Raw genomic sequence first — 17,203 nt, forward strand, 5'->3', positions numbered from 1 at the left:
TGGATTCATAGCCTTGAACTGCATCCATTGTTAGTGATCAGCTGTGAAAGTCCAAACCTCGAGTCGAAGGTAACCAACACGGCACTAATCCAGTCCAACAATAGTATGAACCTTGGGTCACGCCAACATGTGCGTGACATTAAATCCACAGCACCTCAACTTGGAGGACCTTTAAAGCGCCCCCTAAGAAAAGCGCCCAATATAAGATTTCAGGACTGACCCTGGTATTTCTGTATCGCAATGATACATTACTCGGTCTTACTTCTAGACAGGTAGCCCATTGTTCTTGTGTAGCCCACACCTGATGGGGCGATAAGAAGCGAGCTGAATACACCAGTTACGGCTGATATCCCCACGGCATCAGATCTTGCCCCTCTTGACGCGGTTGAGGAAGATAGTGGATGGTAGAGATGAAACAGCCGGGATCCAAGGAAGACATTCTCCACTGACCTACTTTAGCGTTCAGTGACATCTCTCTCTAGATGATGTCTTCTCCGCACGAAAGTCTTTATATGTCTTTGAACAGCTTTAGACAGCCTCCGTGGTCTAGTGGTAAAGCGTCCGCCCAGAGAGCTGAAGGTCCGGGGTTCGATCCCCAGCCACGTCATACCAAAAGACGTTAAAAGATGGGACTTTTTGTTACCCTGCCTGGCGCTCGGCATTAGGGGGCTAAAACAAGGACTGGTCGGCTCGGAGTCAGTATACTGTGTCTGAGTGGGGTATTCATGTTAAACTGCGGCGTGGTATCTCAGTGTTCTAGCACTATAAATCAGCATCAGTCCCGACGAGTTTAAGCAGCCACACACACATGTGCATGCACGTCGCTATATGAGTGCAATAATCTTGTAGGCGACGTTCAACCTCACCTCACCTTGAACAGCTTTATTTTGTCACAGTTATGAACGTTTTGAAGTCTGGTTGATTGCTCTTTGAAGTACTGCCTTATACGTTTCGCGATGATGAATTATGCACCGACGTGACAAGAATGCGGAATGTTATCAAATTGAATATTTTTTGTGACTTCCTAACCTCCAGCATTGAGAATCCGTGACAGTGCGCCACAGCATGTCGCTCTGGGGGCACTCGGTGTAAACACATTTATATCCATGTAAGAATTTTATGTATGTAGATCTAAAAACGTTTCACAATTAGTCATACCTGTTTTGTACATGTATGCCTGGAAGCATTAATGGAACGTGTGTACATATCATAGTGGGCAGGCTGTGGTGCGATAGTCCGATCTATTGCATTTTGGGCTGTGGGGTAGCCTAGCGGTTAAAGAGTCTCGTCGTCACGGTGGAGGTCCACGGTCGACTACCCACATGGGTACAATGTATGAAGCCCATGTCCCGACGTGATAATGCTGGAATATTGCTAAAAGCGGCGTAAAACCTCACTCACAAACTGGTGCTTTTCATCAGACACTATTTGAATTGACGTTACCTGGGGAAAAATATCGATGTAGATAAACGATGTACTTTTTATTGTTCAAATAATTACCAGGCTGACAAGTGCCCCTTCCATTAAATTGTTGTCGCGCGGACTATTGGCAGGCGATCATAAATTCCACGATAAACGTTCACAATTGTGTCGATAAAATTGCATCGGTCATAGCAAGCGGATTGTAATTTACAACGGACGATTGGCGGAGATAATAGGCTTCCCACGATGCTTGATCACTGATGTAAAGAAAGTATGAACTATTTGAAATGTTTGTATGGCGATCCCGGCTATGTGGCAGTAATGAGAGCAATATTGTGGGCGATACTCTACATGAATGATCACAACTGGTAGCCATTTCAGCCTATCTGTGAGGGGAGCGAGTGCACACAATGTGTTTCAACTGGGAAGAAAAGGGGTCATATGAAGGGTGACATTTTTGCGATGTTGATCGACAACATCTGTACACGTCACACGTGAAATCTATGACTTTTGATTTAAAGAATGAAACTATAATTTGTTCCATTCATTGACGTTATTTGTTATATATACTACTCAAAAGAATATAAAGAACACCGATTCTTTCATATTGCTTGTGTTAATGCATGACAGATCAACTTTAGTAACATAAAAGAATAGGGTGTTCTTCACTTCTTTTGGGTAGTATTCTTCCACATGAGGGTTTCTTCTGTGTCGGTATTAAAATATCAAATCAATTTCTTTAACTTTTACCATTGACAAATACATAAGCGGACATTGAACAATCTGTATAAACCATATATGCTCGCTCAGTGTGTAATGAATATAAATCTTCAATGCAAGATAATGTTTCGATTATTCATTAAAACAGATTCCTTTTGTCATTAAAGGCAAAATAGTGGGGAAAAATATCTGAATAGGACAGTGTTTGTTTGTTGTTTAACGCCGCACTCAGCGATATTCCAGCTATTTGACGGCGGTCTGTAAATAATCGAGTCTGGACCATCCAGTGATTGATATCATGAGCATCGATTCACATTATTGGGATAGGATGCCATGCATCAAACAAGTCAGCGAGCCTGACCACCCGATCTCGTTAGTCGCCTCTTACGACACGCATAAGCGCCTTTTACGGCAAGCATGGGTTGCTGAAGACCTATTCTAACCCGGATCTTCACGGGGAATGGACCAGTGAAAATCGCTGCGAAAAAGGTAAACTTGTCATGCTTTACAGGTTGCACCCGCCACTCACACAATTTTAATGATCTACCAATTGCAACCCGCGACTCACACAATGTGCACAAAGACGTAAGTGTTTGTTGCCTGACGCCGCACAGGTGTTTTCCTGTCATACGAGACAGCCTCCGTGGTCTAGTGGTAGAGCGTCCGCCCGGAGAGCGGAAGGTCCGGGGTTCGTCCCCGGCCGCGTCATACCAAAAGACGTTAAAAGATGGTATTTGTTGTTACCCTGTCTGGCGCTCGGCATTAAAGGGCTAAAACAAGGACTGGTCGGCTCGGAGTCAGTATACTGTGTCTAAGTGGGGTATCCATGTTAAACTGCGGCATGGTATCTAAGTGTGCTAGCACTATAAATCGGCATCAGTCCGGACTAGTACAAGCAGACACACACACACACACACACACACACACACACGTGCATGCACGTCGCTATATAAGTGCAATAATCTTGGACGCGACGTTAAACCCGATTTCACCTGACCTCACCTGTCATACGATGCCGACCCGAAGGCAACCGAGTCTTGACCAGACAATCGAGAGATGGAGAATCTACTGGACCAGACAATCCAGGGAGATGACAGCGCGTTTACTGATTTCGAAACTGAAAACGTCATGTTGACTTTGAATTAATTCTGCTGCTTTCACCTAAAGTGAAACGGTTTTGAAATATTTTCGTCTCGCAACACGTCTCCTCGTAGTTCAGGCTGGTATCGCAACTACGTGGAGTTGTTGTCCGTTCGAGTGTCGCTACTTAACCCGAGTTCCGACGAAGGTAATCAAGACCAAGTCACTTTACACATGTTACTGATTGTCAGATGACGTGCGTCCCTACTTTGTTTGTTTGTTTGTTGGTTAACGCCGCACTCCGCAATATTCCAGCTATAAGACGGCGGTCTGTAAATAATCGAGCCTGGTCCAGACAATTCAGTGTTTGATATTGTGAACAACGCTCCACGCCGTCTGGCGTCGATGGCAGGCAATCAACCTCACCTGATCCATTTGGTCGCCTCTTACGACTAGCATATAGGCCGGGGACCTATTCTAACCCGGCAGGCCCACGGAGGGCATCTTACTACGTTTTGTCAGGTGTAGCACAAGATTGATCAACATGTGTGTAAATGCCTCGCGTGTATCCGCAATACATTTCTCAGTTAAACGGTTTCGTTTCGTTTCCTTCTGAATCCGAACTATGTAGAATTTAAGTACTCGTCCCCATTCTACAAAATAACTGTCATTGTCCATGTTGGGAAATGTAGCACCAAACATGTACTAAATAGATCTTCGACTCTTCCAACATTTACCGACTTCTAACGCCAGGTCAAGCTTTTGGACAACACACTGACCGGTTTTGATTGAAATAGTCTGAGACTGTCCCAAGGCCGTGTTTGTGATGACACAGAGCTCGTGGACGAGGCTTCACGTTTGAACAGGACAGGCTACTCAGACAGTAAATATTTTGCTTGCTGTGACAGTGGAGAAAAAGGTAGACGCTCAGATTGACGGTCAGTCTTTAAATAAAAAAAGGCTTGATAAGCAGAATACAGAATTTAACATCTCATCATCGGAGACTGTCAACAATATGCCAGCGTTCAACAGGAACAAATGTCAGCATTATCATCAAGTTCATTTGAAGCCCATCAAAGTACTTATTTGCCTCTGTAAACGTTTTAGTGAGTGAGTGAGTGAGTTTGGTTTTACGCCGCTTTTAGCAATATTCCACCAATATCACGGCGTGGGACACCAGAAATGGGTTTCACACATTGTACCCATGTGGGGTTTCGAACCCGGGTCTTCGGCGTGACGTGCGAACGCTTTAACCGCTAGGCTTCCCGACCGCCCTGTAAACATTTTAAACGACTAAGGGACTAAACTGAACTTGGGTATGGATGTTTCTCCTTTGATTGCACATCTTATTAAATTCATTAGATTTTAGTGTTAGTGTTGTCAGGCTGACAAATCGTGATATATCTGAAATAATGTTGACAGCGGTGTTGAATCTGGCACTCGCTCAATCATCGCCTCAGGTTATCTCGGAATATCTTGCCTGTCCCTCCGCGAGATTCACAACCCACGAATCAACTGACCCAGTATCTTTGCCATCCACTTGACCTGGGTTACACTGGAATAGTTTTATGAAGGCGTAATGTTGATTTAATGCCCCTTATCTCTGTTCACAGCACCGACTCGGTACTAACGCTGTCAAGTGTGTTCTGCAGGTCGTCCAGGTGTCTCTCGCAAACTCCACTTTATCTATATTCCGCGTGAAGTTTCACATTTACAACTTCGTCCCTGTCACGTGGGTCCTGTTTTAACATCAAAGCGATCGTAAAGTTACGACGGTCATAACTGCCTTCGTTTAACGTAGACTTGCGACAGTCGTGCTGTTATTGCTCTGTGAAACGAGAACGTTGTGTTTTTGGAACAAATAAGTGAAACGTCAACTCGAACTTTATTAACTTGCTATATTGTTTATGTCCATCCCTCTTTATTATCCCGGAGGGGCGGTCGGGTAGCCTAGTGGTTAAAGTGTTCGCTCGTCACGTCGAAGACCCGGGTTCGATTCCCGACATGGGTACAATGTGTGAAGCCCATTTCTGGTGTCCCCCGCCGTGATATTGCTGGAATATTGCTAAAAGCGGAGTAAAACCATACTCACTCACTCACTCACTCACTCACTCACCTTATTATCCCGGAAGATTGGCACAATTGAATGATATCGCCGCTATAGTATGATGTCGCCGCTATAGTATGATGTCGCCGCTATAGTATGATGTCGCCGCTATAGTATGATATCGACACTATGGTTTGATATCGTTACTATGATATGATATCGGCAACCCAAGAAATTGTATAAGGTCCCCAGAAAACAATGCTTTACAGTATTTATATCAAGCCATTCAAGAATAGTGTCACACAAAGATATGGTGAACGATACTATCGGCTAGCAATACGACATGCTATTCACTTTAAAATATTCATTTTGTTTCATTCACAAGTTAGTCGGACGAAATGCTTATTCACCGACATGCTCGTTATAGAATTTTGCGTGTCACTTGTAAAGTCAATATCCATGTTTAATACGACACACGAAACTATTTATGATCGAAGATAATGTTGTGTTAGCTATCCTAGAAGTTGTACAATGTACGATGTAATCCATACAAAAATAGCACAGGGAGTGCACATAAATATTTCTTTGTCGATCGATAATGATTCATTGAGACAGGTACCGACCTGTTTTAAATGAAACACAACACGCGTTGTTGCAGCCCCTCTGAGTAGCTTCCTGGTCCACGAACGTCGAGAAACACGTGCGACCTGACCTCTGGGTTTGGTTCGACATTGTTCGGAATTAATACACTAACAACCCTCCGCCTCCCCAGCAACCATTGCTTGTCGAAAGGAGTGGCCCGGCTATAAAGCTGGACCATGGGAGAGTTAAAAACAATAAATTCAACATACCTCTGTACAGAGGAATACGACCCGTGAAGATACGGCATAGAATAGGTCTTCAGTAACCCATGTTTGCCGTGAAAGGCGACTATGCTTGTCATCAGAGGCAACAACGGGATGGGGTGGTCAGGCTCGATGACTTGGTTGATGCATGTCATTGTATCCCAATTGCGGAGATCGATGCTCATGATGTCAATCACTGGATGTTTGGTCCAGGCTCTATTATTTACAGACCGCCGTCATATAGCTTGAATATTGCTGAGTCCGGCGTTAAACAAAAACCAAACCGAGGGATACTATGCGGTTTATGTGTCCGTCCGATGAACAGTAAAGACCGCCTCCGTGGTCTAGTGGTAGAGCGTCCGCCCGGAGAGCGGAAGGTCCGGGGTTCGTCCCCGGCCGCGTCACACCAAAAGACGTTAAAAGATGGTACTTGTTGTTACCCTGTCTGGCGCTCGGCATTAAAGGGCTAAAACAAGGACTGGTCGGCTCGGAGTCAGTATACTGTGTCTGAGTGGAGTATCCATGTTAAACTACGGCATGGTATCTCAGTGTGCTAGCACTATAAATCAGCATCAGTCCGGACTAGTACAAGCAGCCACACACACTCGTGCATGCACGTCGCTATATAAGTGCAATAATCTTGGACGCGACGTTAAACCCCATTTCACCTCACCGATGAACAGTTTGGTGAATATCTTAATGTGCTGCGTGCTCCGTTGTGTGTGAGGGTTACGAGTGACCAGTGGTACCACTGCAGCTCAATGTGCAGATTTGGGTACCTTCGCCCCGCCATCGCCCCGCCATCTCCCCTTTGTCGTGCGTGACATCCCAAGTTTCCTCCAACTATCCAGCACATTGTGGACGTTAAGCAAAAGTTTCTTGATAATTTATTAAACAAAGTGGTAACTGGAGAAAATCCTAGTTCTTGTTTAGAGGTAGTGCTTAATACTATATACTGGATCTGTAAAAACTGTTGAAAATATTCCGTGTGCCTTATTTCCCAAATGGCATAAAAAGTTAATTTCGACTCATTCTCGAGAGGATGCTTTCAGTGAATATTGCCATTTCTGCGATACTGCTGGTTGTGAACAGCTCTCAATGACGACTGACATTGTCGACACACACTGACTACACATAATAACGAGGACATATCACCCATATGCCATGCCTGGGCACCTCCGCGTTATAAGAATGCATCGGACATTGCAAGCGGAAGTAGAATCGCAGCCATCTGAATATGAACTTGGGTCTGTTTCACTTTGAGGAAGTAGTAAATATATATGAGTTAGTGAGTCAAGCTTAACACCGCTTTGACAACCATGTTAGTTATGGCATATCGTGTCTTCACGATGTACGCGGACAGCCCAAGTGACGAACCATTTTGGTGGAAAGCTCTTGGACTAACAATACAAGGATTACACTAGAGGACAATTTTGTATTGTTGGTTAAATATGAATCAGGATTACTGTCAATGTAATTATGGAGGTTGCCAACCCCCTCCTCCCCTGAATCACGAATACCATCTAATTGTAAACGCTGCTCATTGCTCACCCCTGTATTCCAAACAGAATACAGTAAACTACGATTACAACGAACCTACTTTTTTGGTCCCGACTATTTGCTGTTGTTATACTGTATATATGCTTATAACGAACTACGGTTATGACGAACTAAAATAAGTAGTCCCTTTGAGTTCGTTATAACCGTACTTTACTGTACTACTGTACAACATAAATCTCAAGAGTTCAAGTACTGAAACAAATATAAACATAATAAAATATATGAAGACCATTTTTACGTCCACAGCTATTTTTTTAAATGTTGAATCTGCGTACCAAATACGATTTTATTTGAGTTCCGCGTATTTGAGTTCTGACATCCTCTCAATTGACCCAAGAATCTCGCATACCAAAAAGGGGATGGCAGCCTGAATATGGTCTGCCGCCATGAGTGAGTGAGTATGGTTTTACGCCGCTTTTAGCAATATTCCAGCAATATCACGGCGGGGGGCACCAGAAATGGGCTTCACACATGGGCTGTACCCATGTCGGGAATCGAACCCGGGTCTTCGGCGCTGCCGCCATAAAGATGGATACTGTGGAGAACTGATAGGTCACAACACATGCTTACACATTCCCCTCAGAAAGAGGTTGGCCTGATTCCCAGACCCTTGCGAATATATTAAACAAGGAGTCCAACTCAAATCTAGAATGATTTGGCAAGTCTAGATTGCCTCAGCTCGAGCAGAAATTAAGCATTGTTCAGGGCTCTATTTGAATTTTACTATTTATTTTTTGGATACATGTTATTGAATGAGATAGCTTTAATTCTGGGACAAAATGTTAGCCGAGACACAGGCCTGCTGCATGCAGCATGTGATGTGGCGGTACCACAGACATTTCCTTTCCTTGCGATCTTGATCTCCCAACACATCTTCCGGGTCTCTCGGGCCTTTCCGGGCGTCCTTCCGGTCACTTGTTAGGATGCGATGTTGCCGCTGAAGTGGGCAACTCGTACATGATTCATAGTCTGTCTATGATACTGTCTGATATGTTGTAGCTCGTTGGTATGGCGCATGGTACGTCACAGTGTTGGCCAGTTAAATTCATTCTCTCGGGTGTCATTAGAAGCAGTTTTATTTGATGGCCGTGGTGTTTCCAGGCTGTGGTGTTCACAGGCCAATGCTATGTCTCTGAAAATACATAACTTTAATAGAAACAAACAACTCCCTTTTAATTGGAAAGGAGCCTCTGGGAGTTGGGATATTCAGAGAAAAATTTAGACTTGCTTAATGTCGGCTTTATCATAAGGGTAAGGGCTGGGAGGAAGGGAAAATAACAGTTCAGGGGGCTGTGAGACAGTCAAGTTTGGACAGTCATGTAAAGTTTTCGAGAGTGCGGAGTCAACACCTTTATAATCTCTCATGTACTAACTTCGTAGAGCCGTCAACACGAATAGATAGGATAGAGATATGGAAAGATACATGGATAAATAGGTACAGTAAATTACGGTTATGACGAACTCAAAGGGACCAATAATTTTAGTTCGTTATGACCGTAGTTCGTTATAAGCGTGTTCGAAATAAACGTGGTTTACTGCAGATGGATAGGTATACGGATAGATATTTAAGCACACGGTTAACTAGATTATAGAAGGATATATAGAATAGACACGGCTGTGTAGATGGTTAGTATGTGCAGCGTACAAGTATTGAGTACAAACATATATAAATAACATCAGCATATTTCAGCTATATGACGGCGGTCTGTAAATAATCGAGTCTGGACCAGACAGATATAGTGCATGCACGTCGCTATATAAGTGCAATAATCTTGGACGCGACGTTAAACCCCATTTCACCTCACCTCACTAATATAGGCATCACAGACGTATCTAATACAAACACGTCCTCGGTGTTGAACATCTATGGCCACACTCGGCTTATGGGTTGCACAAAACGAATATAACCTTGGTGTCATGTGTGATGGCTTCATCTTCTTGTATGATTATGATTTTCCTTTTCAGATAGAGATGGCAAGACGTCCTAAAGGTTATGGGCTCACTGCTGAAATAAACAAAAAGGTAGGCAATGCATGTAGTGTTTATATTACTGGAAGCTACCATTATTACAGAATTTACTCTCACTTTGTTCTGGTGTCCCCCGCCGCGATATTGCTGGAATATTGCTAAAATAGGCGTAAAACAATACTCACTTACTCACTTTCACTTTGTATGAGTTCAGGATCAAAGGGTCTAAATAATCAAAAACAACGCTTCTGTAATTATTTGTGCTAAGAAAAACACAGGAGAAATGTGGAAGTAGTGCGTCATTCTTGACGTCATTTGAAGAATACAGCCTCGTGAAAAAATGCATGAACGTTAGTATCGCGGTCAAGTGACCGATCTCTCGTCCAATTGAAAACCGTGCATCGTGTACACTTCACATTACAAAATATAGCCGTTTGATCACTCTAACGGCCGTTTATTTATACGTTTATTTATCAGTTTGTTCATTCATTATATCTGTCCATTTGTCTTTCCTTTTATTTCTATAATCTATGTATGCTTTTCTATCATCTGTCTATCCGGGTATGTCTATCTTATCTATCATCTACTAGTATCTATCTGGGTGTGTCTATCCTATCTATCGTCTATCATCAATCTATCCGGGTGTGTCTATCCTGTCTGTCTATCATCTATCTATCCGGGTGTGTCTATCCTATCTGTCTATCATCTATCTATCCGGGTGTGTCTATCCTATCTGTCTATCATCAATCTATCCGGGTGTGTCTATCCTATCTGTCTATCATCAATCTATCCGGGTGTGTCTATCCTATCTGTCTATCATCAATCTATCCGGGTGTGTCTATCCTATCTGTCTACCATCTATCTATCCGGGTATGTCTATCCTATATGTCTATCATCTATCTATCCGGGTGTGTCTATCCTATCTGTCTATCATCAATCTATCCGTGTGTGTCTATCCTATCTGTCTATCATCAATCTCTCCGTGTGTGTCTATCCTATCTGTCTATCATCTATCTATCCGGGTGTGTCTATCCTATCTATCATCAATCTCTCCGTGTGTGTCTATCCTATCTGTCTATCATCAATCTATCAGGGTGTGTCTATCCTATGTCTATCATCTACTAGTATCTATCTGGGTGTGTCTATCCTATCTATCGTCTATCATCAATCTATCGGGGTGTCTATCCTGTCTGTCTATCATCTATCTATCCGGGTGTGTCTATCCTATTTGTCTATCATCTATCTATCCGTGTGTGTCTATCCTATCTGTCTATCATCAATCTATCCGGGTGTGTCGATCCTATCTGTCTATCATCTATCTACCCGGGTGTGTCTATCCTATCTGTCTATCATCAATCTATCCGGGTGTGTCTATCCTATCTGTCTATCATCTATCTATCCGTGTGTGTCTATCCTATCTGTCTATCATCAATCTATCCGGGTGTGTCTGTCCTATCTGTCTATCATCAATCTATCAGGATGTGTCTATCCTATCTGTCTATAATCTATCTATCCGTGTGTGTCTATCCTATCTGTCTATCATCAATCTATCCGGGTGTGTCGATCCTATCTGTCTATCATCTATCTACCCGGGTGTGTCTATCCTATCTGTCTATCATCAATCTATTCGGGTGTGTCTATCCTCTCTGTCTATCATCTATCTATCCGTGTGTGTCTATCCTATCTGTCTATCATCAATCTATCCGGGTGTGTCTGTCCTATCTGTCTATCATCAATCTATCAGGATGTGTCTATCCTATCTGTCTATCATCTATCTATCCGTGTGTGTCTATCCTATCTGTCTATCATCAATCTATCAGGGTGTGTCTGTCTATCATCTATTCATCCGTGTGTCTATCCTATCTATCTTCTATCATCTATCTATCCGTGTGTATTCTATCTATCCGGGCGTATCCTATCTATCCGTGTGTCTATTCTATCTATCCGTGCGTATCCTATCTGTCCGTGTGTCTAACCATCAGTACTTTTGCCTTTGCAGATCAACGCCAAGTATGACATTGAAGTTGAGCGGGAGGCCAGGGAGTGGATTGAAACGTTGTTAGGCAATCCCCTATCTGATGTAAGTATTTGCTCAAAACAATGTTTGGTATTCCATCATTGTGTACGTAATGTCATATCAAGAAAATAATGTTTATCTCTTTTGGGAGTCCATGACGGAATCAACTATTGACAGGCAGTCGTAACGTAGCAGGTAGTCTTCTGACTGCGTTGTTAAACAACATTCTCTCATGCTTCTTACCATGTCAAGCTTTTAAAAGCGACATTAAACCGAACTCATTCCAGTAGAGTCAATTTACTACATAGAATGTTTTAATTATCGGTCCTGCTTCAATGCTTTTATTTGGTTTTACAGGACTCCGGCGATCTGGGCTCCGATGGAATGCACGCCGTTCTTAAAGACGGAGTACTTCTATGCCAGTATGTAAACTATGTAAACACTCCACATACTAGTAGTTTCAAATATTTTGATACAGTTTTAAGATGAGACTAACATTCTCAAGTATTTTCGTGAATTTTCAAGTATTTGGCACTGTTGTTTACTTATCTCTCGTACTCTCTACTATCCTCTAGTATTCTCGACTATCCTCTAGAATTTATCCTCTATTCTCTACTATCCTCTTCCGTACTGTTCTTTTGTATTCTGTGCTATTCTCTGCTAATCTGTAGTATTCTATACTATTCTTAACTATCCATCAGTATTCTCTATTATTATTTAGAATTCACTACTATTCTCTTCTTCCCTCTAGATATTATCTTCTATCCTCTGGCATGACACTCGAGTATTTGTGGTGCTTTTGGCCCTCAGGCGTCCCGATCCAATGGTCGCGATTGGCTGTGCAGAGTTGCGTCCCTTGGGAACGCCAGAAACCTGTGATTGTGGGTTCGAATCCCGGTTCGCCCCAAATATGTTTCTAGGTTTGTCAGCACCATACCCGTGCTCGTGGGTTTCATCGAAGTGGTAAACGTCTGAGACCTGCATCACTTTGGGCTTTCCTCCCACATTTAGCTGACACGCCCTGTTATAACTGGAATACTGTTAATAGCGGCGTTAAACCCAACTCACTCACTCAATGATCATGTATTATCTAAAAGAATATCTCATAACAATATTCACACTCTCACTTTAGGCTTCCCACTCAACACTCCCTTATGTATGTCGCTTGTTATTTCAGAGTTATGAATCGCTTACAACCCGGCAGTATAAAGAAAATAAACGAATCGAAAATGGCGTTCAAACAGATGGAAAACATTTCCAAATTCCTTGAAGCTGCAGAAAGATATGGCTGCTCAAAGACAGACATGTTTCAGACAGTAGACCTTTATGAGAAAACCAACATGGTGCAAGTCATTAACGCTGTCCATGCACTAGGTCGAATGGTAAGTGCACTCTTGAACACCCCGTTGTTAGTCATTTTGTCCCCCTTTAACAGGATCGGGTGATCAAGTTTTGTGACCTTGCTGGTTGTGTCTCATCAAGCTCCGACGGCAATGATGGGCAATCGTGCTTTTAGAAACTGGTTTCTATGTATATTTCACTGTCCACCGTGATATTGCCACAATCGTGCCGACTGCGCCGCATAACAACATTCACTCGGTTGTAAAACATCAACCTCTATTGTTATAACTTCGTAACTTTGTATAACTTCACAAGACATACCTGAAGATGACGTTCGGCAATTTGATCTCTTTAAACTAAGGCTACATTTAACTTGCCTTTGCATGCGTTTGTGATGGGTGTAACGATGAGGCAGGATACTCTCACTTTTCGGCAAAACCTGCTGTCATCACTATTTGATGGTGATTCATAAACACATGCTCATGATATAGTCGGAATCGAACAATAGAATGCTTTTAGTAGAGATTTGTTTTGATTATGGAATGTGTGTTGTCGCTTGTATTTACTTGGCACGTAAGGTATGTCAGTCAAGGCCGTGGAATCCTGTCCGTCCGTCCGTCTGTCAAACATTCGGGTCATAACAGATGTCATACTGGCTATCGCGTTTAAATGTATGATTCATTCTATGCATATATTACAGGTCGTGGCACAGAACACTGTTGTTCAACCAAGGCATGTTACGTTTCAGGCTCGAGCGGTCGGGTAGCCTAGTGATTAAAGCGTTAGCTCGTCACGCCGAAAACCCGGTTTCAATTCCCGACATGGGTATAATGTGTGAAGCCCATTTCTGGTGTCCCCCGCCGTGATATTGGTGGAATATTGCTGGAATATTGCTAAAAGCGGCGTAGAGCCATACTCACTCACTCACTATGTTTCAGGCTCAAAAGAACGGGTTTGATGGACCAGGGTTGGGCCCAAAAGAATCTCATCAAAACAAACGGGAGTTCTCCGAAGAAACACTTCGAGCGGGCAATTGTGTAATAGGTCTTCAGGCTGGCTCCAACAAGGGCGCCTCACAAAGTGGTATGAACCTTGGGAAGACTCGGGCTATTCTGGACTAAAGGCTCAGAAGAAGATAGGACATCTGATAACAGCAATCATCGGAGAGAGGGAACGGAGAGCGGGAAGCTGAGTGAGGGCTTGCGCTTCTGTTGCATCAGCTGATAGACTGCATCTTCAAGGGGGACTAGGCTTAACGGTCAATGCCCCTTTTGAGTGGCTTTAGGTCCATCTAAAACATACAATTTGAGATGACTGATGAGGACATTATTTTCATGACCATATTGAAATTGAATGGGACTGCACATCGGCCGAGCCTAGTTTCCCTTGAAGCATCTGTACCTGGATCGTCGTTTTCAGCAAACAATTCAATATATGAAACATATTATATTTCATTGCTTTTTGATAGCGCGGGCCATCATGGAAGATCGAATTACTATGTAACACATTTTGTGGATAATTTATGAAGGGGGATAACTCTGTCGCATGATATTGAATTGAGCTGTCATGGTTTTGTATAGCTTTGGTATTTGTAATCTGTAACTCTCAGCATACCAGCGTGCGAGTATTAACAACAGAAGTCTTACAACTTTCATCACAAACTAGGTGATCACAAATATGATGTCCAGTAGGCTGAGTCTCTATTCTTGGCGTTTTGAAGCTTCTGTTCACAAAGTGCTTTGAATATGCAATGTTAATGCCCATGGTTCTATTCACACAACCATTGTAGGAGCTTAGTTCATTTATTCAGTTTTTGTAGATAATCGAAGTTTTCAAATATATTGTTTAAACGTGGTATTAAATTCTATTTAGTTTAATTACCCTTTGAACACATATGTATTATAAATTAACCAGGTTTCAAGATGATAGTATTGTATTGTCCACTACATTCACAGTATAGTGTTTAGTTTCAGTATTAGAAAGGGTATTTCAATTCAAGCACTGTTTTACTTTACGTTATCAGGATTGTAGAAATATTTAGCAACTGTGTATTACACAGCGACAAATGTTCCACATACATGCCTTTCACTCATTTTGATCCGTGTCTTATGCAATGTTTCCTGCTGAGTAAGCAATATTATTTATGCAATCCTTTGCCTCTGATATACACACATATATATATGGTCACACATCTTCCCTAATTAAAATATTAGCTTTAATTCAGGCTTAGCATCGTACCTAGTCGTACACCGATGCTAATGATGTATGCATGTATGTATGGATACAAACGGATTGAATTCTGCAATGTTAACCTGAGCACAAATCCTTTTAATGCGAAGGTCTGTTCATTTATTTCTTGGTTAATTTACGAATGATCTGTTTACGAATAAATTTAAGATTTTCAGAACTGACCTTTTCTCCCTCCTGTTGACACATTTCAGTTATAAAAAAAGCCATGCAACGTTAGTTGATAAGAAAAGAGAGGTAACTGTTTGACTTATGTTTTGAAGTTTCTTCTTTTCACCCAGCCTATTTAACTGAGAAATCATCTTTATATAAATGTGAATTTGCGTATGTGACTTATGTCTCTGTTAACGGAGTAATAATATGATAAATGCCTCATGTAGTACTTTGGTCATGATCTATGTGTGTCGTTTGAAGAACAACCCTTGTCATAAGGGAAATTGTTTTGAAGAAACATTGATAATGCTATTTAAGAAACATATAGTCGAAAGTATGAAGGCTAAATGAACAGCTAATTGCGTGTGTTACATCACGTCTTATGTAGAGCACTTCAATCTGCACATTGGACATGACACTGTGCACCAAACAAGGTTCTCCCACAGCCAAATATGACCAGTAAATTTATAACAGCTTTACTTAGATTTAGCCAAAAAACAACCAAAAAACTAGTTGCAACCCATGAGTGACTTGTCCAGAAACAATTGATGTTGAAGTTATGTGTGGGCTAATGAGGTTCTTGTTATACATCTTCGAACCCAAGTCAGTATAGTTGAAACTGTCAACATTGGAATTGGGAGCATGATATGTTCATATTATACTGTGTGCGGATGTTGATCTATGTATTGTCTTGAACAACATGATATTATTCATTATTATTTTATATCTTTTACATGAATGTACCATGTAAGCAACCAAATGAATGCATACTCTATCGTGATATCTACATACATGAACGTCATATGTAAGAAACTGCATTTCATTGATTAAACAGATATTTAAAACGTCACCATGTGATATGTATTATGTGTGAATTAGCCTGGGAAAAAGTAAACAGATTAATTAGTTTGTTGACAAATTGAATTGTCTGGAGAAGGTATAAGCAATGGTCTCAAACTATTAACACAAACTTGTTTTCGTCAAAGAGAAGACATTTTATTCCATCATGTTATTTTTATACTATTTTGTCATGCCTACATTATAAATATAATGTATCCCACGAGCCCCCCCCCCCCCCCCCCCCCCCCCCCTAAGTGGTCGAAGCAGACATCAGTGTTCCTTGCCTGATTCAACTCCGTCTTGTTCAGCAAGGGTGAAGATATATTCTATCAGACACGTTCGATTCCCGACATTGGTCCAATGTGTGAAGCTCATTTCAGATGTCCCCCGCCGGAATATTGCTAAAAGCGGTGTAGAATCAAACTCACTCACTCACTGACTATCAGAAACGTCTTGTACATTTCCAGCTATCATACTTTTACATACGATATAGGACGCAAATACAAATAATGTATGTTGTTACATGCATTTATCAATCCCATAGCGCAAAAACACGCCATACGAACTACAACCTTTTCTCTTCTTCCGCTTTTCACGCCATACGAACTACAACGTTTTCTCTTCCGCTTATACAACAAGAAATAAGAATACTCAACTCATCCCGACACAAATGAAGTTTTTATCACACGCTTTTTAGCCCATATCTCTCTTTTGATGGTTAGGTTTCAAAACTTTCTTCAGATCAATCGTTACAATCACTGACATATCTATGTTTGTATTTGGAAGGTTTACCTCGTTAGATATCTAAACTCCATACAAATGACGTCTACACGAAATACAATCAGTGAACATGTCCAGAGGACTTTCTGATGCAAGCAATATGTAACAGACACATATGTCGTAGCACAAGGCAGATGAAATGAGAGCAGAGTGGCGCAGTGGAAGCGTGTCGGGCCCATAACC

At 41.9% G+C, this 17,203-nt stretch overlaps 1 protein-coding gene across 2 annotated transcripts in view; it reads left to right on the plus strand.

Moving 5' to 3' along the window:
• Positions 1-16,250, plus strand: part of LOC124143699 (myophilin-like) — a 32,500-nt gene extending 16,250 nt beyond the window's left edge. For both annotated transcript variants that reach the window (XM_046512756.2, XM_046512757.2), the window contains exons 2-6: positions 9,640-9,696; positions 11,642-11,722; positions 12,017-12,081; positions 12,837-13,041; positions 13,939-16,250. In XM_046512756.2, the coding sequence (XP_046368712.1) occupies positions 9,646-9,696; positions 11,642-11,722; positions 12,017-12,081; positions 12,837-13,041; positions 13,939-14,121 (585 nt within the window). In that variant the 5' untranslated portion in view covers positions 9,640-9,645 and the 3' untranslated portion in view covers positions 14,122-16,250. The remainder of the gene's footprint in view (positions 1-9,639; positions 9,697-11,641; positions 11,723-12,016; positions 12,082-12,836; positions 13,042-13,938) is intronic.
• The last annotated feature ends 953 nt before the right edge of the window (positions 16,251-17,203 follow it).

This window comes from Haliotis rufescens, unplaced genomic scaffold (genome assembly GCF_023055435.1).
Source record: "Haliotis rufescens isolate VD_foot unplaced genomic scaffold, xgHalRufe1.0.p SCAF_7, whole genome shotgun sequence".
Taxonomy (NCBI): domain Eukaryota; kingdom Metazoa; phylum Mollusca; class Gastropoda; order Lepetellida; family Haliotidae; genus Haliotis; species Haliotis rufescens.